General features: G+C 34.5%; 1 protein-coding gene across 4 annotated transcripts in view; it reads right to left on the reverse strand.

The window, feature by feature from the left end:
- The window catches only part of Kcnt2 (potassium sodium-activated channel subfamily T member 2), a 336,685-nt gene that overhangs the window by 62,851 nt on the left and 248,715 nt on the right, over window positions 1-25,119 (reverse strand). For 3 of the 4 annotated variants that reach the window (XM_036202726.1, XM_036202725.1, XM_036202724.1), the window contains exons 16-21: window positions 24,463-24,692; window positions 20,278-20,491; window positions 16,980-17,085; window positions 13,219-13,391; window positions 6,018-6,089; window positions 2,835-2,969 (exon numbers count right to left, since the gene is read on the reverse strand). In XM_036202726.1, coding sequence (XP_036058619.1) covers window positions 2,835-2,969; window positions 6,018-6,089; window positions 13,219-13,391; window positions 16,980-17,085; window positions 20,278-20,491; window positions 24,463-24,692 — 930 coding nt within the window. The remainder of the gene's footprint in view (window positions 1-2,834; window positions 2,970-6,017; window positions 6,090-13,218; window positions 13,392-16,979; window positions 17,086-20,277; window positions 20,492-24,462; window positions 24,693-25,119) is intronic. The other variant, XM_036202727.1, reaches the window with a different exon arrangement.

The following is a 25,119-nucleotide window of genomic DNA, read 5'->3' on the forward strand; positions in this document are numbered from 1 at the left end:
AACATGGGTTTCCTTTTGTTGACTCTTAGATTTGCAGAATTTAAAAACACAGTCACAAGGAAACTGAGGGTCAATTTTATTAGTTTTTGCAAGTAAGGCAACAGAAATACTTCAGCAGGGGCTGGCAGAGAAGATAGATTTGAAAACACAAAGGTTTTCTTTGTCAGAGTCACTGAAGACTTCAAGCCAGGCTTAGGACTTTTATTAGTTAGCAGAAGCATGGGGGTTGGATGAGATGTTTTCAGGGTAGGTATGAGATTACCAGAAGTGGTAGAGAATTTAGGATTTGGTCTGATGTTGGGAAAAAAAATAATAGGAGGGAAAAGAAAAACATAATTTTACTTTACAAGTTGGCAAGTTTCTTAGTGAAGATCTGTAAGTCAACATACGGGGAGTGAAGGGATTAAATTCAGTCTGGGCAGAGAGAGGAAAACTCACTTAACTAGGGACAGTGAAATGGTAGGTGAATCAGTTGATAGTATACAGGATGCTTAAAGGAATATGAAGACTTAGGAATGTCAGAAAATAGAAAGTTCAAAGCAGTATTAAGACTGAATGAAGAAACTGACAATGAGCAGTATTAAGATAATGATATTGACTAAGACTGAGGATAAGGAACATTGATATAGGACTACTGAAATATCATGTGTTAGAGTAGAATTGGGTTGGCAATAATCACACTAAATTTGGAACTAAAACCTTTGGGCAATGCAGAAGAGTGACCAAGAAATAGTACTTGACTAACTGACTGATGCTACAAAATCAATGGGCTAAGTCTTACATAACTTGGTCATTTATTTGTATAAAGATATATCTTATACTGTAGGAATCTATAGATACTTTATATTTATATTTATTATGTAAGACTAAGCTATCTTCACAGGCATAGGGTTATCAATTCATAAGTCAATCCAAAAGCAGAAAAAAATTCTCAGAAAAACACTGTTATGTACAATTTGAAATAATGACTATGTCTCTACAGAATATAGAAAAAGAAAAAATTGAAATTCACTTAAAATTACTTGTTCACCAGTTCTTGTGAAATTCTGTTGTTATTTATTCACCTCAAGTGCCATAAACATTATATAATTTCCAAAATATCCTACCCATTAATTTTATTGTTTTAAATTATGGGGATTAAGATGGTATCATTTCTTCTTTGCTACCTCCAAATCTTCCCCCATACCCTCTGTTGTTCTCTTTCAAGTTAATGACCTTGATTTCTTTAGTTGTTGATAGATATATTCTTAAATACATTAACCTTCCCTATAAAGTAACTAGTATGAATATAATTTCAAGGCTGACCACTTGGAATTGGATAACCAATTGTTATACTTGTTCCTGAAGAAGACTATTTCTCCTGTTCTCAGAATTCCTAGTTGGCATTAATTCTTTGTGTAGGATTGAGCCCCCCTTAAAGAAAGATAAAACTAGTTTTGAGGAATCTTACATTGTTCATTCATTCATGCATTCATCATCCAGGTCCTCAGAGAAGGGCTGTTTCCTGTCAGTTGTCAAGAATATATCTTCTCTAAATAACTCTGGTCAGTTAGTTTCAAATTATTAATTAATACCTTGATACCTCTCAACAGGATTAAGATTTATTATCTTGGAATCAAATAATCCATTCAAAGAGTAGATAATAAAGATTAAACAACTCTTAACTCTGTCATGATAGAATTAAACACAGTACATTGGAAGTAAAATAGCACAATTGTTTGAAACTATCATCTCTAAAAACTATAATTAGCTTTTGCAATCATGGAAAGAAAAAAATATTTTTAACTTTATCCATTGGTTACATGCCTCATCATTGAATTAATTCTTTCCTTAATTCTCTAAAGAAACAAGTTGCTTATAAAGTCATACTTTCAATATGCCTTACATTAATTTCCAATGTACTGTTCAGGATGATCATATTAGCTATTCTGCATGAGCTGCCACATTGTAAGAATTTTATAGTGTATATTTTTCCTGCTAAAGCTAGAACTTCTTATGCAAATTCAGGGTTTATTTTTCCGGGTCTCGTAGTGTGATTGAGTCTTTACATGTCTCTTCTCTAATTGTTGCATTGCCATTTCAAGGTAGGTTAATTAATTTTCTCAGAAGTTTATGGATGAAGGAAACTGAATTTCAGTGAGGTTAGGAACATGCTTAGGTCATAAAGCTAGTGATGTCAGGGGAGGCTTCAGGTGCACATGGTGCCAAATAGCCTCTGCTGTTGTCTGTAATAGGTTAAGTTTTTGGATTTTCCATTCTGTCATATGAAACTGGCAGTACTTTGGCTTATAATTATAGTACATAATGTTTAATATATACATTAAAATATGAAGTATGTTCTAAGGAATGATATATTTTTGATATCTTGATATCAAAATAATGATGTGTTACAAATATTTAAATTATAAGTAGCCTTGGAAGTGACATATTGAGATTTAAAGAAGGTAAGTTCCTGAAAATCAAAGATCAAAATGTCAGTCCAGTTAGGTCTCATACTAGTTACTACCTGTGAATTCTGAACTCAACCCATCAACAGTATAAAGATGAAGAGAAGAGAATGGCAAAAGCATTGAGAAGATTTGAGTTACTGTAATATTTCAGAAGCTCCCACATTCCCTTTGAGCTTCTAAAAGCTCATTCATGAAATGGGAACAAGGCTGTCTGTGACACTGAAACTTTCCAATTATGTGCTATTCACTTCATGATCAAATAAATGAACAAGGGACCCAAGGCTTCATGTCACATGGTCAGTCCTTATGACCAGATAGAATCATATACTTTACATATGGAAAACATAAGAACACGATCACAGGGCTAGGCCTCCAGACACGTACCTGAAAAGGGTCTGCACATTCACAATGGTTTTAGCGTCTGCCATGTAGTCTTCCTCTGCACTCATGGTGCTCTCTTTGTCCACAACCACCATGTTGGCAGCAAATGTCACTCCACACCTGAGCAAGTCATCTAGGCTTTGATAAATATCCACAAAGGGGGGGGGGAGGAAAAAAGGCAGCTTTAAGTAAACCACAGTACTGCAATTAATGTCAAAACTTGCTTATTGGTAGGCTTATGTATGCTGTCCTTATAGCTGAATTTATGAGAACACAAGTAGACACTAAGGAGAATTATAACTGCAATATGATCTGGTGATATGTGATTCAGAATTCCTCAGATACCAACTATCCCAAATCACCTATGTGTGGAATCTGTTTTGATTAACATTTACTATATATAAACAGAAAAATAGGAAGTATGATGATAAAAATTCATTATTGCAGTTTACTTACTATTTCAAGGACACAATGTGACAACTGGTTCAAGTTTCTAAGGAGTGTTTTTGTGACAGTGTAAGAGGGGCAAAGACTACTAATACAGATGGTAAATCTAATGCAGAAATAAAAAGGTATGTGATAAGCATTTTTATTTTTATTTTTATTTCTTTTGACACAGGGTTTCTCCTGCAGCTTTGCACCTGTCCTGGAACTCACTCTGTAGCCTAGGCTGGCCTCAAACTCACAGAGATCCACCTGCCTCTCTGCCTCCCAAGTACTGGGATTAAAGGCATGTGCCACCACTGCCTGGCTGTAATAAGTATTTTTAAATGTCTGTATTTATTTATGTAGGATCTATATACTATAGATTGTTTCTACACTGCAAAGAGAGTAGGCGATATATATAAAATAAAACTAGAATAAGTTTTGAGCAAGGGATTGAATTGCCCAGGTTTCTTTGTCTGCATGGGGTGACTAGAAAAACCAAGGTACAAGTACTCATTACCTATTTTAGTCAGTTTTCACTCCTGTCCCTGTAAAATGTCTTGACTAGCATTTTCCCTGTAAATTAAAGAAAAGGATGCCTACTATTGAGGCTGAAACAGAGCAACTGTTTCACTGTCTTTGCTTTGTACAGACAAAGAAAAAAAGAGAAAAAAAATCTAAAAACCAGGACAAAAATGAGTGAGACTAAACTTGACCCAGTACAAGGATGTAGTAGTCACAGGGTTCAGTGGGTTTTCAATGAGTAAACCAACCCAGACATCCCGAGATTCAAAATAGCAAAAATAAAATGTAAACAACTTCATTCACTAGTGATATTTATTAAAGTTTCTGGACAGGTCTTTAAAACACAGGATTGGTTCACATGGCCATGTGCCTCACAGTGGTAGGCATTACTGCAGCCTCAGCCTAAGACCTCCAGGAATAATCTGGGGAAGAGAAGGCACAAATACTGTGCTTAAAATTTGGAGCAATTTTCTGTGACAGAGATTTTATAGCCAAAACTGTGAAAAAAAAGAAGAATTTCATTCCAAATAAATTTACCACGAGCAAAGAGGTCAGAATCACAATATCTGATCAACACAATGATCTTCAAGATTAAATCTCTAGTATATTAGATTTACTTTAGCTATATGGTATTCATTGTACTTTTTCTTGAATCGGTTAAACTCTGTTTTAGAAAGCATCAGGGACTGGGCGTTTGTGCCAGTGGTAATGAGTTTGTCATCATTTGCAATTCCTTGGTTTAAGCTACAGCATCCCCGGAAAAAGATAGAAAAAGCTGTGGTCCCTTGTGGAGAATATGATGATCACTAAGTCATTTCACTTCTAGCCACCTAGTCATTTCAAGTTATTTCCTCATATTTCATCCTTCAAAAGCTTTTTCTCCATCAGAATTCTCTATTAGAATTTTATAGAAAAAGGGGAACAGAAACTTGTAATAAGTCAGCTTTACTGATTCAAAGCATAAACAATTTCACAAAACAGATGCTGATGCTAGATAAACATTTTTCTAAGTGGGCTGTTCCAAGTTTGTTGAATCTGCCTCCTCTCAGGTGCATCTGTTGTTTTTACCTTTATAGTATTTCCTATTGTAGTTACTCAGAACGTTGAATTATTACTAAGTTGTGTATTAGATAATACTTATTCTTGGAATGATATTAGTGAAACATATACAATCTTTATGCTCTTCAAGTTTTAATTTTTCTAATTAACATGATAGCTTTTTCCAGTAGGCTATGGCATTATTTCTATGAGTCCTGGCTTTCTTTCTCCTCTCTGCTTCTTCTCTCTTTTGTATCATTTCTTAAAGCATGGTTGCTTTACACAGTTCAGCCACCAGATGGCAGCCAATGAAAATCAATCTGAGAGAAACCTTAAAGTTGCTCTAACCTGGGATGCTTTTTTTCAACCATCCACGACTCAGTTTTTCTATGGACTAGAGTGTGAAATTTGTAAGTGGGAGGAAGTATTCTTGTTTCAAATAAAGCAAACAAGAATTATACAGGGACACTCCATATATCATTCCCTCTCTCATATATACACGTGCATATAGATATGGTGACCCACCTTCAATACTGATTAGTCTGCAATTAATCAATCCTAGTTCATCTCCTCCTTGGGAATTTAATTCTCTATGTTTCCTTTTTGATCACCATGAATATTTTACAGTAGTATTTCATGTTCCTTATCTGGTGATAATTTACATTTTTTGATTAATGGTTTCACAATAGTGTTTATATAGTTTTATGTTTCAGGTTACTGCATTACATAATTACATGGATTATATAATATTTAAATTAACAAATGATATAATTATGAATTATGAAATAAGAATACATTGTCAAGACATTTTTACTATTTATATTCCAAGTCATGGTAATGGTCTCATTGCATTGCAATGTGGGATTTTTAAAGTACTTTTTGATGCCACTTTAGCAATAATATCACTGCAAAAAAAATGCTGCTTTTGCAAGAGCCACAAGACTGAAAGAGCTTTGCAAATGGTGTGCACCTGACCAGTTTGACATGCAGCAAGGTCTGTTGCGATTCTACAATGAATTACGGCTCAGGCAGTATGATAGGAGATGCACACCACAGGGACATGAGCTCTGCATGCACGGGTCACCATATTTACTGTATCAACGCGACAAAGTACACTCATCATGCAGGAACAAGACACATCACTTGACAGACCACAGGACACTACACTAGTCATGTGCCATAGACATTGCCACCTACTTGTCAATAGAGCCCACCATGTAGTAAACCATTGGAAACCAACAGATTGCATCCAGAAAATGCATATCTGGCCTATGTAGCAGATGGGTTACAAAATGAAACACAGTGTCACAACCGAGTCAGCACTGCTAGGGAAGGGAAGCAAGTTCATTTAGTTTGCATTTCCAAAACCAAAGACAAGATACATCCTAAATGGCTCTTCTGCTTAAGAATATCATTTGCACTTCTTATGAATCACATGGTACACGAAGAATTATAAATCAGAAACATTATGGTGTAATTCTACAAAATCCTTAATTAAGAGTTAATGTTCATCAATGTGTTCAGTTACTCAGTGCAGAAGAGGATTTAACAATGAAGAGCAAATGGTTTTTATTTTCTCAAATTACCTCAAGCACTACAAATACCTCTGAAGAGTAATTAGTAATCTTGAGTATCAAGAGAGCTTCATCTAAGAAATGCACCTAAGGACAGCATGCTCCATATCTCAGTATGCCAAGTATGAAGTCCATAGATGCATGGATAAATTATGTTATAAATAGTTACGTTGACACTATTTCACCTTTAATTCTACTGTTTTACCCAATGTATATTGTTGGACAAAAGTTCATTATAACTGAAATCTTTATTTCTAAGGACAGCAAAAGAAAGAACCACAAACTCCAAGCTTGCTTAGAAATCACTTAATGGGTTCCATCCACTTAATAGCTTTTAATTCATACATGTATTCACTCAGTATATACAGACCCAAACTTTAATTAATGAACACTGAAATGTATTCTTTTATATTTAAGAACTGCAATTGATTAATTTATAAGGTATGTAGAATTTTAAATGCATATACAAAATCATGAAAATGCAGTATGTTGTATTCTTCATTAAAACACACACACACACACACACACACACACACACACACACACACTGTATGCACCCAGGAGGAACACTTGAAGACTATTACAGAGAGGTAATATACTTTGTGTGTGGACAGATGAGTAGGACTTTGGCAAGTACAAGAGAGGAGGGAAATTCCGTGTCAAGGTAATGAGGGAGTACTTGCAATTTCCTGGGTACGGAATCCCGGTTGGATCAGTTCTTTTCCTAACTATTTTCTTCCCATTTATTTCCCTCCTATCTCTTTAAACTCTTAAGAAAAAGAAAGTCCAATATGGTAATATATTAACAAAACCTTCGAAATGATGATACTGCTAAGATTTTGACTAAATTCCTTCCTCCACTGAAGTTATTTATACAGTTGAATGGACCAGTACTTTTACATTGTTTTAATCTACAAAATTCACTTTTGAAAATGTTGAATTATTTGACCCATAAATTGTATTAGCTTTTTTGAAATCATGTCTGGTATATTTTACATATAACATCCACAGGCGCACCTTTAGATGGCTTTTGGGCATCAGTTTTTATCAAGATCCCAGGCATCCACAGAGTAGATATTATTGTCAGCATTTAACCATCCTTAAAGTTCTTGATATGTGCTGTTTACAATCAATATTTGAGAGAGAATTTTCAATTCTGTTTCTAGGCATTTTGTTGCTCCTCAACATTAAGAGGGCAATGTTTTAAGGATCTCAATACAATTAATAATTTTAGAAGCATGTTTATGGAGACAAGCACCAAAAACAGGAAAATATCAAGGTTCTTGATATGAAAAGTATTTTTGCTTGTATTTTTGAGATAATTTTACATTACCAACCTTTTTGTTTCTAGCTTTTAAAGTAGTATTCTTAATTAATAATTGTACATTTGTACATATGTTAAAATGATATCTACTGTAATCTGCCATATTCTTTTAGGTTTAGATCATTTCAATTTCTTTATATTATCTCTTTGGGCAATTTTCCCCATGAAGTCTCAAGTCTATGCTTTTCTGAACTATTGTATAATTGAATAGTTAAATTCAATAAGAGACTTCAATTTTTCTGAGTAGTAAAGTGTACTCAGGTCATTGGGGTCAAAAAAGTCTTTATGCAATAGCTGCCATCATGTGAGATACAAAATTCAAGATGAGACATGCATAGATCCCCCCCCCTTCTTTGACTGGTAGAGATGGCAAACTTTAACTGTTAGAAGAAAGGCATTTTAAAGAAAACTCATGAATTTTGTTTATGATGTATTTACAACATATATTTAAAATGAGCCAGAAATTGTTCAAAATTTTTAGAACTTGCCTTTAAATAGGGATTAAACTATTCATCTTCATGTGATTTCAGCCACATTAAGGGAAAATCAAGTATCCTAAACTTCATAAATACACATTTTTGATGAAACATACTAACTTTAAAGACTTCTCTATGATTTAAAAGAAACTAGAAATATATTAAAAAACAATTTGAATTCATATTGTACTTTGTAACTGTTCACTTATCTGTGCTGACAACAGTAGTTATGACAGCCAGCTACTTAATAATTGAATAACACATAATTGGCCAATTTTTCTACTCATTGGGAGACAGTGAATTGGCAAGCATAACTTTACATTGAGAAGCATTATTATTGAGAAACTAAACAAGCACATAGAACATTCATTACAAGTGTGTCCCTTGTCTGTATTTTATGGTATGTCCCCAAAGTACAATGAAAAGTTTAATATATAAGAAAATTATTAATAAAGCAGAATAAAATGGGTGATTTTTTTTTCTGGCTGCCAAATAGAGAAGCCTATCTGTTCTATTACAAGTGACACCAAAGAAACATGGTGAAAAGGATCAAATGACATCCATAAATTTCATAAAAATCTATCCATATGAAAAGAGATGAAAAACTTGTTATTTATACAAATAGACAAACCAAGTTTGTTACACATAAAGAAATATTTTAGTTTTTTTTAGTCTAAAAGACAATAATAAAATAGTCAAGGAAATAGATGTAGATCAGAATTAAATTCATAGACAAAAGCCAAACAAACGAGACAAATGAATCAGTTATACATGCAATAAAATGTCAAAAATTATACAAAGCAGCCAATGCTAATAAGTAGAATTTGACGGCAGCCCAAACTGTAGAGTCTACTAGGAACACTCTCAATACAAGGACTCATATTTCATAAATTTCATACAACAACAATTTGTATATTAAAACTCTTAGCAGCTCAACATTGCCAGACAGTGAAAAGGTTCATAAATTTTACCAATTTGCAAAACTCAAGAGCACCTTTTCTATCAAATTCAATTAATAAACACAACATTTTCACTTCAACTTCCAGGAAAGAAAGTAACATATTTTTATGAGTGAAGTTTTATTTCATCAATATTTGACAACTATACTTTTAGGTAGTTGATTTATTTTTTAAATTGTTTGATCTCAGGAGCTGTTGAGACAGCTCAGCAGTTAAGAATACTGCCTGCTCTTGCAGAGGACCTGAAGGATTCCCAACACCCGTATGGCAGCTCCCAACTCTATAACCTTAATTCCAGGGGCTCAAACCCAATCTTCTCCCTTTTGTAGGCTCCAGTCAGGCAAGCACTGCACAGAAATACATGCAGGCAAAACACCTGTACACTCATAATTTTTAAAAATGATAAGATTAGTTGCAAGTGCTTAAAATCAATGTGTATGTGTTCGTGTATGTGTGTGTATATGGTGTGTGTTGGTGTGTGCGTGTGTATGCGTTGCTAGTGTTCAAAGCTAGGGTCTCTCACATGCTAGGAAAACATTCTTCCACTGAAATATATCTCCAGACTGTGTTTTCTTATCAATTGGGTTTTTACATAAGACCTTTTTAAATAGTAACAATGTTAATTTTTTAATAGGAGATCTATATTGTCTGGGCTGTCACATATGTCAGATCTTGTCCTAGTCTGCTACCTATATTGTCTAAGTCTGGGAATAACTTAGATTTTCTTACCATTTTCAAATTAAAGAAAAAAAAAATGAGATGAGGCCACAAGAATAAATATGGTTCAGGATTCTCCAGATGTTAATCTTATATCTCATCTTGTCTGCTTGAATCAAAAGCATACATTTCTATAGGATAAGGGTAGGTGATTTATCATATATTTTAGCAATAGTTTGTAAATAAGCTGAAGTGTTTAGGTACTATATTCAAAGATGTTAGTTGATTTAATAAATAATCCTTGTAAAAATTAAGGGCACCAACATGGATCTGGAACATTTTTTTTATTTTGGTTTTTCAAGAGAGGGCTTCTCTGTGCAGACCTGGCTGTCCTTGAACTCACGTTGTAGACCAGGCTGGTCTCATACTCAGAAAGATCTGCCTGCCTCTGTCTCCCAAGTTCTGGGATTAAAGGTGTGCACCACCACTGCCTGGCTAACCCATACCACCCTGAATTTGTCTGATCTGGCACTTTTTTGTCTAACTTGGGTTAAGATATTCCAGCTTTGACTGCCTCCTAGATTTCAGCTAGATAACCTTTAAGGTAGTGGCTATAATAAAAATATTTGGAATCTTTCCAGCACCACATGCCAAGGAGAACTGATGTCACTCTGATGAACTGTGGACAGGTCAGAGTTGTTCTGCAGGGCCACAGAAAAAGATGATTCCAATATACTAGGCTCTCATTTAATAACCGTTGAAATATGCAAGTTTTTCTCTTTGGAAGCATTCTGAATATCTATTCCATACTCTAACATGTTGAGAGTATTAACAGGTTTATATTTTAATATTTCATATTTATGGCACTTCTGAATTTTATATGGAATTAATTTTGTCTTTTTGATTAATTTATTTCCATAGTCATTCACTCAATATTAGTTTCACCACTGCTCATGGAAACTAGGTCAACTCCTCAAAATTAAATAATACTTGCCAAAGTATAAAGGATTATGATTATAGAAGTTATTGGAGTTTGGATCTATTTTAGGGAGAAAAACATCATTTTTTTGTAATTTTGTACAATAAATGGAGAACAGAAGGCATTTCAGAGCCACAGGTGTTTCATTGTTTCAAAAGGGGAGAAAAGAGGGCATAGAGTTCCTGGGAGCATCAGTTCATTTTGCGATTCCTCGTTCTTCATCAAAGGAAAACAGATAAGGAAAAATGATCGATGTCACTTTTGAGACATACTCAGGAAGCTCAAGGTTTTATGTCCTTTGAATTTAGTAAATAAATTGAAATAATCATAATAGTTAATGTATATTAATAAAATAACCACGGTAAACTTAAAATTATGCTCAGCCAAAATCCACCAACAACAGCACCATATGGAAATTTATAATCCAAACTGTCAACAATTGGTAAGGGTGATATATTTTCAATGGGTAAGTATTGGAAGTTAAGCTGAATTGTGGCCTATAAAACTAACTGAAAACAATGTATACTGTTCATACATCTATAACAAAGCCTGTAAGTTAGGTAAAATACAGAGGACAGAACAATGCATTAGTCGTGGCATAGCTGGACCTAATTCTAGAATTGACCATGGGAACTGTACCTGAATGTCATTACATCTTTAGCTCTGCTTCATATCATTGACAACAAAAGTTTATTCAAATGTTTCAATTAAACACAAGCATTAAGACTCCCAAACCCCTAAGTACATCTCTCTGGTGACATGATTTCTATGTAATATGAATAAATAAGTATAAAAAAAATCAAAATGTCAAATATGATGAATACTCAACATTCACCACTATTACAAACTATGTGCAAGGACAGCGCATCAACTTTTTAAATTAATCTCCATGGTTTCATTCAGGGAACTTAGTACTGAAAGGCCGTGTGCACACAGAAATAGTGCCCTTAAAAAGAAACAGTGACCTGTCAATAATCCAGAGAAGGGAGTTTTCTGATTTTTTGTGTGATTAATCACATTCAGGAAGTAAGACTATACAAAGAACCACAGCACTATATAACCCTGATGAATGAACCGATACTCTAGGAACCAGAAATGTTAATGACTTTGTATTCAAAATCAAATAGTATGGGATGGCTGGGACTACGTTTGATAAGATAATGAGATAAAGGGGAATATATAGCTGAGTCAAGATTACTTCATAAGATTGGAGACTGAAAATGAAGAGTATACCTCTATTCCCTAACAAGTACATCGCCCCTAAATTTGAAGAAAATGCATATTTTTAGGGAGGTTAGGGAAGAGTTATGTATCAGCAACCCAAATTTTATATTGAAATAACATGAGGAAGAGGAGAGATCAGACCACTGCCAGAGGATGTTCTGAACACAGCCCCACTTCTTTCTTTGGAAGGTTCTTCCTTTTTTATTTCTATAACTGGGGGCTTTAACAGAGTCGGCTTGACCTAGTCCTTCAAAATGAGGACACTATGACAGTCTGAAATGCCAATTTTAAATTCTGTTTGTAGTGTTATGAGGGCATCACATAGAAACAAGCCCCAAACTGGGCACTTTATTTAGTTAACTGAAGTGTCTGAATTATCAACATCGGAGCCCTGCAGCTTCCCTGTGGCAAACTTACAGAATTCAGAGTGTGTTGAACATACTGGGGAGGAGCTTGACAATCTTTCTATTGTTAAGGTTATCATACACGCTGATTGTCACGCTCCTGTTTTGTTTGTTTGTTTGTTTTTGTTTCTGTTTTTTAATATCTTCTAACACTGTGCTCATGAAAACCAATTTATTTATAGTTACAGTAAGGGCACTGTAACTTTAAAATAAGACGGTTTTGACCATTTTATTCGGGGACCTATGTACTCATCTGTAGGATTTTCAAAATATTTAAGTAGTCATGTTTAACAAAGTAAGTCATACTAAAAGTTTCCAGACATACACATGTGATGCAGCACAACTTATTTTTTGCTATTGTATGTGAACATTAGCATAAGTAAAACACGCAATGACATTCCATGGTATAACATATAAAAGCAGATCAATAAATGCTTCTCTGGTAATAAATGGTTAAAGAAAAAAACTGTACAATTTTGGCAGGTGTCTTCCAGGCTTGTTTAAATAGAAGAAATTTGCGATAGGTATTTCAGTGGCTTCTTTCCACTGGCCCTATGAGTAGATGACCATTTGCATATTAATTTCAAATAAAAGTCTCCATTGCAATGACATTTAAGTAGTATTGGTGAAACATGATCATAATCAATAATGTTTTGCACTATAGCATATACTCTATCTCCCAATGAATTCTGCACCATAATGTATCTGATTTAAAGTAGCATCAGTAAATTTAAGTAAATTATTTTAATGTACAGTAAAATTAAAAGCTCTGTCTGTTTGTGTATCTTAAAATATACTTACGGGTTATCCAATAGCAGAACTATGGGATTTAATTCTTTCTTTGGTCTATAATATGCCCTGAGAGGTACAATAAAATTATATAATCCATTTCCAGCTGTTTCAGCTGCAACTATAATTAGTTTATTTTTGAATCCATAGGCTTTTGCGTCCTCATAGTAGTTATGCTGGCAACTCTAGAGAAGAAAAATTATACAAAGAAATGCCATTTTTATACTCCAATAAAATTTGGTCAAAGAATTTAGGATATATGGTTATGTAAAACTGATCGAACTAATTGTCTAACCAATTGGAACATAGTTACACTTGCCGTTGCCTAGTTCTCCAACCTGACGTAGGAAATAAAAGTGCAATGAATAATGCAAAGGAGAGGGAAGTATACAACGTGATGCTGAAAGAGGCCTAGGTGTGTGTGGGTTGCATGACAAGTTAAAAGTTACTGCTATGCAGCCACTCAGTATCTGCTTTGCTATAGCATAGCCATGTGACTCCATTTCCAAAATATATTGATGTTATGATTAAAAAGCCTCAGGGATATTCCCATTCCTAGGTAACTGAAGTCATGCAATTAAAAAAGAAAATAAAACAGGAAAGCAATACAAGAAGAAAAGTGAGCTGCTGAAGTGCACCAAAGGGCGAAAGTGTGAAAACCAGTGCACAATAAACAAAGCACAACACTTGATCAGAACTCATCACAAGAGCTGCAATGAGCCTTAAGTTGTTGGAAAAACTGACTCAATTGCTGAGAGGTCAGACTCAGAAGAAATTAATTAACATTACTAAATCAAGACTGTTTTCAAGCTACATTATCTGTGTACTTAGCAGCTTTGGTAATTTTCTTCACCATGATATGCCTCTACACAAACTTCCTTTTATTTACCTGGATTGATAGTAGTTAGTTCTCTGTGTGTTCCTTACCTATGAAGTATCCATGCCATTATTTTCTAATAAAATTATTTTTAAATGGTGGAAATGAAGAACCATGTGTGAAAAGTGATAGAAACAATTAAATCTATCAAGGCTACAGATTTTGATGATATGAGAGTCACAAAATAATGTGCAATATGTTTAAAGAAATAAGAAAAAGCACTTAAAGAATTAACAAAATCCTATTTAATATCCAAGATAGTTGTTTAAATGTGTTATATTTATTTTTATATATCCTTTCAAGCTGAGCAATGTAATCCAAAAGTCAATACAAAGCTAAAGATACAGATCAGTAGTAAAGCACATTCTTAGCATGTATGAAACACCAAGCTCAATTTCCAAGAGTGAAAAAATTCAAATAACTTATTTAATGCAGCTGAAGGAACCAACTACAGAACATAGATGAAATATCATCCTGAATGCAAAAAAAAAAAGTAAAAAAACAAACAAACAAACAAAAGCTAGAAACTGAAATAGAAATCAGAAACCTTATTCAAATAAGCATTAATTGAGGATTTTCCGGAAGTGACCAAGTTAAAAAAAAACCCAAAGTCAGTGAACCCTAATCCAAAGAAATAGCCAAAATTGCGTAGTCCTACACATTATTATGAAAGCATAGAACGGCCAATATTACAGGACATTAGCAGCCATGGAAAAAAAGTGAATAGCTACAAGGGATAGCAATAAGACTGATGGCTATTTATAGGGGTCAGAAGGACAGAAGCATGGAAGAAAGAAACTATTGTGGAGTTGGAAACAAAGCAAACTATCCTTCCAGGATAAAGGTAAAAGGCAACCAAGGAAAGACATAATAGGAAACTTTATGAACCACCTGATCTCATTTGCAGAAATTTCAGCAGCTGAAAATGAAGTCATAGAAAAATGATTAAGGAAAGTAGGAGAAAGATATCTAAAGGAAGAGAACAAAAAAGGACAGGGGCAACAAGTCTCCATAGGAGGGTCGAAAATTTTTTAGTGCTGATATTCGAGGTCTACAGCCATACAAAGAAGTAAATAATGCCACTAAGAAAGGGCTTGGAGAATACTAATGGGTGAAGGCTTAGAACAATTAGAACTACAACATGATGAAATATCACAAGGAACGAGAACTATATGGCTGATGAAGACATGGAAGGGACATAGTCATTAAGAAAATCCAAGGAGACAATGCAAAGGCAATGTTGAAACACCTTGGCCAGAACAGTCAATTGACACTGGGACAGAGTGATAATGTCTTCCCTCTCCACACACTTCAAGACACATTGGAGCCAACTGATTAATGTCATCCTATAATCCCAAAGTAAACTTCAATTTTCAGAGCAGACCCTATTATACCAGCTGACATTATTCAAATAACCAATAATCTCCTCTATAGCCATGAATCAATAAAACTACATAATTTTCCTTTATTAATGGACCAAAATACTGTTTAGAAAATTCGTTTAAAGATCCTCTACTTGGCCACTAATCCTCTTCTTTAGAGCTAAGCCTTACAGTGAGAATTATATCAGTTGCTTGGAGATAATTCACTTTTACTCTTTTGGTTTCCTGAGTCCCTTTGCCTCCTCCATAACTATATATATTTTTTAAAAAGAAGTATTGCCACCAATAATGAGTCCAGGCATCATGACCCTTTAAATATATGCTAATTATCTTCTTGAAGGAAAACTTCAAAAGTACAGTACTTGAAAAGAACATGGCTCAGGAAAATGTAGCCATGGAAGGAGTCAATGGAGGTGAATAACACCATTGACATCTGTTAATTTAGCAACATGAAAGAGCTGGCCAATAATATAAAATGCTTCATAAATTAAAAAAAAAAAAAAAGAGGACATCAAACTAAGAAGGCCCTGAGAAGTAGAATTCCCAATGAGAATGGAACCACATGGGATACTTAGGAGCAAGAGAAAGATGCACCAGCCAACTTTAGAGAGAGAAAGTTTGGAGCTTACAAATATTCTTTCAATATTCTTCAAAAGCAGCAACAGACAACATGTGTAACAAAGAAAACAGCAAGAATATTAACAAAATGAATGAAAACTGGACTTAATAATTAACTATCTTAAATGTACTAATGTAAACTTTAAGAGTGCTGTGGAGTTCATAGCATTAAATTATGTTCATTTTTCAGGTAAGACAACTGAACATTTATGGATGAAGTGATTTTCTTAAGTCATACAGGCTATGAAAGGTACTGGCCTTATAATGTTAACCCCAAATAAAGAACAAATGAGGAAATGATTGTTTAAGATTCAAGGCATGCTTGAATCTCTAAAGGGTGTGCAGTGTTTCACTTTAACCTGTTTCCTCATTACTCAGGAGGATAAAATTAAAGAAAAGGACAAAAATGTTCACATTCTCAGACTTTCTGTCTTCAGTAAATTCTTTAAAGCATTCAGGCAGGAAGAGAGAGAACTACGTAAGAAAATGTGGGAGGGGATATGAGGCAAGACACACAGATCAGCTTCTGTCTACTCATAAATGTATTTTTCTCATTTAGTCAAGAGAATTTAAAAAAAATATAGGTTTAATATGCTACCAACCACAAATTACAATCAAATAATAATAAAAAAGTTGTTTAAGAGTTTTGTGCCTCTGTCTTCCCTTTTAAAAAACATAACTAAGTTGGCTAATTAAGCAGAAGGATAAAACATTTGTGTCATATTTTTAGTGAGACTAAAAATGTAAAATTAACCATTTTATATAATGAAGTTTATATGTTATTATTTTCACTTTCAATGTATTTGAGTCAAATAATGTAACATTATTTAAAATGTTCAATAGCCCATGCTATAATTTTATTTTTTGGGGCAATAATGTCAATAGGAAACCATTACCTTGTCTAATCTTAAGCAGCAGAAGGGTACTTTTTCTTGAAGTAGATGACAAAAAGTAGGTGAACTTCCTATGTATGGGGAGTAAGGAGGGTAGCCCTTGGCATATCTGGAAAGCAATATGATATGTTAGTCCTGGAGGTATCATGGAAAGTCAGAACCCTCTGATATGACCCTTATCTACTGCTTGATCATATTAGAATCAGTAAAGCCATGCTTCCATCATATTATGAAAATCACATAGTTTAGGGTAAGTGAAACAAATTATGATGAAATATGACTCATTATAAAGTTTTGAGACCTATATTTTTAAATAGCAAAAAAAAAATTCTGTCATGTAAAAATTATAAGAAGTTTGAATTTTTCGCTCATGAAATCAGCATCATTGGACCATAATCATTAACACTCATGTTGAACTCAGTAATGGGGCATTTGTCTTTGATTCACCTAGAGAAATGAGTAACTGCCACAAGAAACATAAATACCTGACAGTTGTTTCTTTCCAGAAAACATTTCTCAAGCCTCATCCTTGGAGACATAAACATGTATCCATAACAAATAGTAATATTATGCCTTACAAAGTACATTTAAAGCAGACTGCATTATAACATTTTGCTGTATCAATACTCATTAGCCATGCACACATAACTAAAGGAGAAAAAGTAAGTTAATTAGTCAAAAACAGGATTTTTCCTGGAATTGTTCTTAAAATATTATCAAAGACATTTAGTTTGTTTACTGACTTTTAAAAACAGCCACCTGCACATTTTGGCTACACCAGTGTGGAACATGGAACTTCTAAAGGGCAGAAGCATAAATGTTAATTAGCAAATAAAAGGAAATTACTTGAAGCAATATTTTCTCATCCAAAAGGGAAGCTCCTGATTTGTGATATTTGTGATAGCTTTTCCTGTGACACTAATGAAGTTAAGACCTTGTTGAAAATGTTTTCTAGACACTCTTGGTTGGGAGATTACATTGTGCACATATTATAAATTTAAAAGCTGCAATCATCACTGTTACTTTAATATCTCTTTGATTTTTCTTATAAAACATTCCTTTTTTTTAACCACTCCATGGTTTAGAAATCTAAAGAAAGGGTTTCATTCACACTTTAAAACACCATTTCATAGAAGGGTGGTTGCCGGCAGGTATGGTTGTCCGGTCTGCTGGTTTCCCTTCCTGTATTCTACAAATGTATTTGAGTATTTGGACCACAGAATACTTTAAGACAAGACTTTGTCTACAAGCACATTGACATTTTCTGAAACAAATACAAATTGTGGATGCATTTAAAATTATTTTTTCTGAGTTTCAATGACAGCTCACTTTTAATTCAATAAAGTACTAAATGAACTCTACTGTGAGACAACATGATCAGTGATGACTGTCCTGATACCACTAGTCCCAGTGACACTTGTAATGACTAATGCCATTGGTTGCTCAGCACAACACCCCTTTTCTCCATCATTTCAATTAGGCTTTGTATAATGCAATGAGGGGGCAATCATACCTGATTTACAGATAGAGAAATTGAAGTCAGACTGCTTATTTGCAAACAAGTATTGTAAGATGAATCTAGGATGGCAAATAAATCTTTTGAGACAGCAGGTCAATATATAGACTCCTGTTCTTTCAGCTTTCCTATGGCAATATAATGCAGAGGATAGCATATGTAAACATCTAGGATAGGCTTAAATGTGATGACTACTATATAGGTAGACAGAGAGTAGAAGCTTAATAAAAGATGAATATGTCTTGTATTTTTAAATTTAAATTATGTCTAGCTTCCAAATTTAAAAAAAAATTAATGTTAAAGGGTGAAATGAGAAAATATTTTATTTTGAATATGTCATTGGATAAATTTTGAACTTCATGATGATTACTCCTGCTTGTCAACTTGACAGACCTTAAAATCACCTAGGAAATATATATATGAGGATGATTGCAACAAAATAACTGATGTGGAAAGACCCACATCTTAGGGTCTGGAGTCCTACACTTAACAAAAAGGAGAATGTCTGTTGGGCATTCTGCCCAGTCTCTCCCTTCTAACTGAGTGTACAAGCCATCTTGTGCCACCAAGCCTTCTCTGTCATGATCAAATGTAATCTCAAACTGTGATCGAAAATAAGCTTTTCTGTCCTTAGGCTGCTTTTGATTTTGTCACAACAGTGAGTGAAGTCACTAATGCAAACTTCAAAATAGATGTGAATAAAAGAAATTAAAGACAGAAGGTCAGAAGAATGAAATGCAACTTTGATAGCACATGAATTATGAACCAAAGGCTGTGGAGCCCCCAGCTGGATCAGGCCCTCTGGATAAGTGAGACAACTGAATAGCTTCAACTGTTTGGGAGGCTTCCAGGCTGTGGGACTGGGACCTGTCCTTAGTGCATGAGCTGGTTGTTTGGAACCTTGGGCTTACACAGGGACACTTTGCTCAGCCTGGAAGGAGGGGACTGGACCTGCCTGCACTGAATTCACCAGGTTTAAATGAATCCCTGGGGAGCCTTGACCCTGGAGGAGATGGGAATCGAGGGGAGGGGTTGGGGGGAAAGTGGGGTCAGGGGCAGGAGAGGGGATGACAGGGGAACCCATGGCTGATGTGTAAAATTAAAACACAAATATAATAAATAACAAAAAAAGAAAATGCAATTTATATTACACAGAAACAAAATTGTATATTTTTTCATTAAGTATAAAAGATAATTTAGAGAAAGAACAGGGCTGGAAGAATACATTGAAGGCGAAAACTGATGTTTTATAATACTCTGTGGTGAGATAATGCTTAACAGAAGAGACTTTCAGTAGAACCATGGAGTGATGAGTCTAGGTTTTCCAAAAGGAAAAAAATTTTACTCCCTTCCATAATTTTAAGGCTCTGGAAGACCTAAGCCCCACCCCTAGATGAAGAACTGTAGGCAACTAATGGCATGAGAATGAGTCTTTTCCAAGAATGAACCACACAATGGGTTATCATAACACAAGTGGTCAGTCATATAAGCCCATGGATACATAAGCAACACTAAATAGACCCCACAGAATGTGTGTGTGTGTGTGTGTGTATGTATGTTTTTACATGTAAAAATAATTATTATTGAAGAAGTCATAACTTTGAGGAGGAAATGGGAGTACATGGGTGGAGTTGGAGGGTGAAGGTTGAAATGGAAATTATGTAACTAATGTATCACATAGGATATACTCAAAAAATTAAATTAAAAAGTGTCAGTAACCACCCCAAAACAAACATAACAAAAATAAAAATAAAAATAAAAATTTCTTAGAAAAATCAAACCTACTCTAAGTTTGAAGAAGTTTCTTCATCTGGTGTAGTTTCATCTTCTGATTGGTCACTTAGAAGATCACATGTTTGAATTGATGATGAATCTGCCACCTCTAAAACGGGAGCAATACTAGGTCTTCTTAATTCTTTGGTTCCTTCTGAAGGAAGAGCTAGGGTAGGGCCACTTGCCGCTCTACAGCTTGTGTCTTGCAAGTCTATAGCCACAGTACCTAAAACAACAATGAAACATGAAAATCCATTAGGACGTTTCGACTACCTGTGACATAATTATTACTTGGTGGTGAAATTGAATGAAATACAATCACATTGTTAAGGGGAAGCTGTGTGTGTGTGTGTGTGTGTGTGTGTGTGTGTGTGTGTGTGTGTATGTCTGATTAATCTCTCTTGAATCTCAATACAATTTTTTTTTCAGGTAAACATTTCACTGGGTAAGAAATCTTGTATGTATAAATGTATATCATAACTTATATTTGAGGTCAACCAGACATAGTAACACAACTTTAATCTCAGCAGTCAGGAGTCATACGCATGTTGATATCTGTGAGTTCAAGGGCAGTCTTATCTGCCTAGTGAGTTTCAAAGCTACCCAATAAGACCCAATAACCAAAATTATTTGTTACCGATGTACTTTAGAGTGATGTGAGTTTGGATTCAAGTGTAGAAATATGAGAGGCAGTGAGGCCTTCAAGAGGCTTGGTCTCCTGTGAAGTCCTGATGGGAAGTCCAACATGGAGTCACTTCAGTGTATGAGCAAAGATAATGATGGTGATTACACCAGAGGAGACCTCCTAAAACAACTCTGTTGGGAAAGGAGGTGGGTTTTCTAGGAGGAATGAGAGGTTCTTATTTTGTTTTGTTTTGGTTTTGGTTTTAAGGGATTTACATTTTATAAAATTGATTTATTGATGCAAAGGAAAGTTATCTGGTATGCTGTTATCTTAAAGTTGTAGAAGTGAGTGCATATCTACTACATTTACCCCTACAGATGATCATGCAGTCCTCTAGTACTTCAGAACAAAAAAAAAATATGGCATCTCATGATTCTTTACAGGACTCTCAAAAGCAAATTGAGACACTCCTCCCCATCAACATATACGCTCATCAAACTCTCTTTCTTAGTTTCAATTAGAAGATAATACACATATCACTCTTCATAAAAACTGCTCTGACATTGTGTGTTAAATCCTTTCTCACTTTCAAAGTAATATTAACATAATCTCCTTGCCAATAAATCTAACTATACATCACCTCCAAATACCTAGTTGTTATCTTCCATACCACAGGCAGCATATTGACAGAAGCATGCTCCGTTTTATCTATTGTCAGTTATCCTGCCAATACTGATATCTGCCAGTAGTCTGGATCCAGAGAAAGAGCATGAGAACTTTATAATCCTTCAGGAAGATCTGAAAAAGCCATTAGAGCTACAAAAACAAGACTTTCTTGCAACATCTTTTTCTCTAACAAATGCTTTGTTCTTTCTGGGGTCTTTTGCTCTACTCACTTGTGGTTTTGAGGTGGGAAAGGCTCTTTATTTTTGTCACTGACCATTTCCTTTATCTTTTGTGAAAATCCATTTTTGGATCATAGGTCTTCAGACTATAGGAGCTACTTTATTTTATTTAGTCATCAACCTTATTCTAGTCTATTGTTTCTAGATATATCTAATAGTATGCTTAATAGTTGGCTAAAGCTTCCATAAAAACATGGAATAAACTAGAAGCCATGGCAGAGTTTAATTTCTCGTAGTTCTGAAGGATAAAGTTTCAAAATAAAGGTCTTCACATTGTTGTGATTTTTTTCTGAGGATGTTGAGGGATACATCTGTTCCAGGTGTCATTCTTAGGTTGATAACTGACATCATCCCCATCATCTTTTCAAATCAGTTTTTTCTATGTGTGTCTATGATGTATTTAATCTTTCTGTCACTTCACTAATCACATTAAAATAATAATAACTCTAATGATGCCAATTTAATTAGATTTCTTTAAAAAATCCTATCTCCAATAAGGTTATATATAATAGCACTGGGGTTTCAGTGTATGAGTTTGGGATGATAGTCACAAATTTCACATAACACTATTCATGCCATGTTGTGGAATATTATTTTAAGATGTGTTACATTTGTTTATGCTGTGGAACACTTGTTTAACAATGAAAAGATCTGTTGTATTCTTTTATGTTGCAGTTGTTTAACTCTGTAAAGCTGTGTGACTTTGCCTGTCTAAAACACCTGATTGGCTTAATAAAGAGCTGATTGGCCGGGCAGTGGTGGCGCACGCCTTTAATCCCAGCACTCTGTGAGTTCGAGGCCAGCCTGGTCTACCAAGTGAGTTCCAGGAAAGGCGCAAAGCTACACAGAGAAACCCTGTCTCAAAAAAACCAAAAAAAAAAAAAAAAAAAAAAAGAAGAACTGATTGACCAATAGCAAGGCAGGAGAAAGGATAGGCAGGGCTAGCAGGCAGAGAGAGTAAATAGGAGAAATCTGGGAAGAGATCTGGAAGCACAAAAAGAAGGAGAGGAGGACATCAGGGGCCAGCCACCAAGCTACACAGCTAGCAATGGAGTCAGAAAGAAAGGTAGATAGAAGAAACAAAGATAAAGGCCCAGAGGCAAAAGGTAGATGGAAAATTTAAGAAAGACTGGCTAGAAACAAGCCACACCAAGGCTGGGCATTCATAAGAAAGAGTAAGCCTCGTGTAATTTATTTGGGATCTGGGTGGTGGGCCCCTAAGAGCCAAGGAGCAAAGAGCCAAAAGAGTAAAAAGAAAAAAAAAAATCCAGGATTTTAAAATTACAGATCAATAAATTTCCTACAACTGTTTATCTCTGACTTCCTTGGGGTAACTGAGGTTTATCTGTCATCTTATTTTGAACCTTTCTTTTCTCCTCTTTTTTAACTGTCTTTGTGTGTCTATGTGTGTACACATGTGTACGAATATGTGAGCATATTTGCATGTGTACAGATATGCAGTATATGTGGGTGCACTAACAAGTATATAAACATATGTGGAGGCCAGATTTTAAAATTATTGTTCCTCAGGAATCTCTCTGTTTCTTTTGGGGATAGGGTCTCTCACTTGGTTAAGCTCAACAATAAGGGTGAGCTGTCTGGACAGTGACCCTGGGGATTTACTTGCCTCTGCCTCTTCAGCACTGGGACTACAAGTCTGTGTAAAATGTTCAGCTTTTTCATGTAGATTCTCAAGATCAAAATCAAGTTCTCATGTTTGCAAGGCAAGCATTTTATCCACTTCTCACAATCTCTCAGTCCTTTGCTTCCATTTAGACGTCAATACAACTAATGGCAATGTGTACTGCATTTATTCCACACATTCAGCCCATGACTGGCACTATTTTGTGACTTTCTGTTATCAGTCTTAACCACAGCCATGGACTGAACCCACTGAAAATTCAATTCAGTTCTATGACTGTAGATTGGGGTAAAGACAGATATAAGGGGTATGCAATTTGAGACCACATCTGGAGCCAACCATTTTGAGGAATTTGCAGGGGAGTAGAATCATGAAGCTCAATAGGATATGTATATGTATCGTATTGGGTATGTATGGAAGGTTGGAGAAATAGCAGTGATTTATGGGAGGAATGGTGTTAAGAATAATACAGATGAATCCAATTCAAGTAAAATACCCCAAAAGAGAGAAGGAAGAGGGCTTACGGAGCAAGGGAAAACAAAGCAATTCCATAAAGGGAATGGCATTTATTCCTTAACACAAGGGATTTTACACTTACAGGTTGGTAGGTAGTTTAGTAGAAAAATTTAATGAATTCATTTTAACTGGATGTATATTATTTCATTTTTTATGTCATAAATGCCAAAATAAATGATGAGAGTAAGATGGAGTGAGTAAGTTTTGAAAGAACATAAAACACTGGAAATACTCCCAACCGGCTACTGTATAGATAATTAACAAGAAAAACATACAAGGCAAGCACTTAAAATCAGAAACAGAAAGTAATTAGTGAATACTTTTTTTGGTAATCTTGCATTGTTCTTACATCAACAGTTTAGAATTTTGATCTGTATTATGTAATCATACATGGTTTATAATACACAGAAACAAGTTTTGAAGCTATGAATCTTTAGTAATCGAGATGTGTATTTCTATTAAAAAAAAAAAAAAAACACTAAAGGTAATTCCAGAAAGTATGTACTGACCCATGCTGGCAATGATGCTGTGGACAGGTAATCTGGAAGGCCCATGATAAAATGACTTTGACACGTTGCTTTTTCTCTGCTGGTCTTGGTTCTTAAATGCTGAATTTTCTTCTTTGGTAATATTAATATAAAAACATATGTCTGAAGCATTCATAATGTATCGAGGACCTGGATTCAGCAAAATGTTTTTATTATCCTCCCTCCTAACACCAATCAAGCAGACACCAAACCTTCATTGAAAAGAAGAATATAAGAGTTCAAGAATTACAATTTGGAAAAGATTTAACTTTTTGTTCTTTCAATTGTTTACATTTGTGAGAAAGTTGATCTACTATAAGCAAACAGAATAAAATAAGAACATCAAATAATAGAATTAGGAAGCTTTAGAGGATCCTAACATTTAATAATCTCATTTTCAAAGGAAAAAAATCAAATAAATTAAATTTGTCATAAGCATTATGTCATATATATATATATACATACACATGTATACATATATGTGTGTGTGTGAATGACAAAGTATAGGACAATGTAAAATATTAGGCTGCAGGTAATAAAGTATAAGTAATAGTGTTTTATATTTTTAAGATAACTACTAATGTCAAAATTATGAACAATATTTATTTTTTAAATTTTTTTTGAATTTTTGAGACAGGG

The sequence above is a fragment of the Onychomys torridus genome, chromosome 11 (genome assembly GCF_903995425.1).
Source record: "Onychomys torridus chromosome 11, mOncTor1.1, whole genome shotgun sequence".
NCBI lineage: Eukaryota > Metazoa > Chordata > Mammalia > Rodentia > Cricetidae > Onychomys > Onychomys torridus.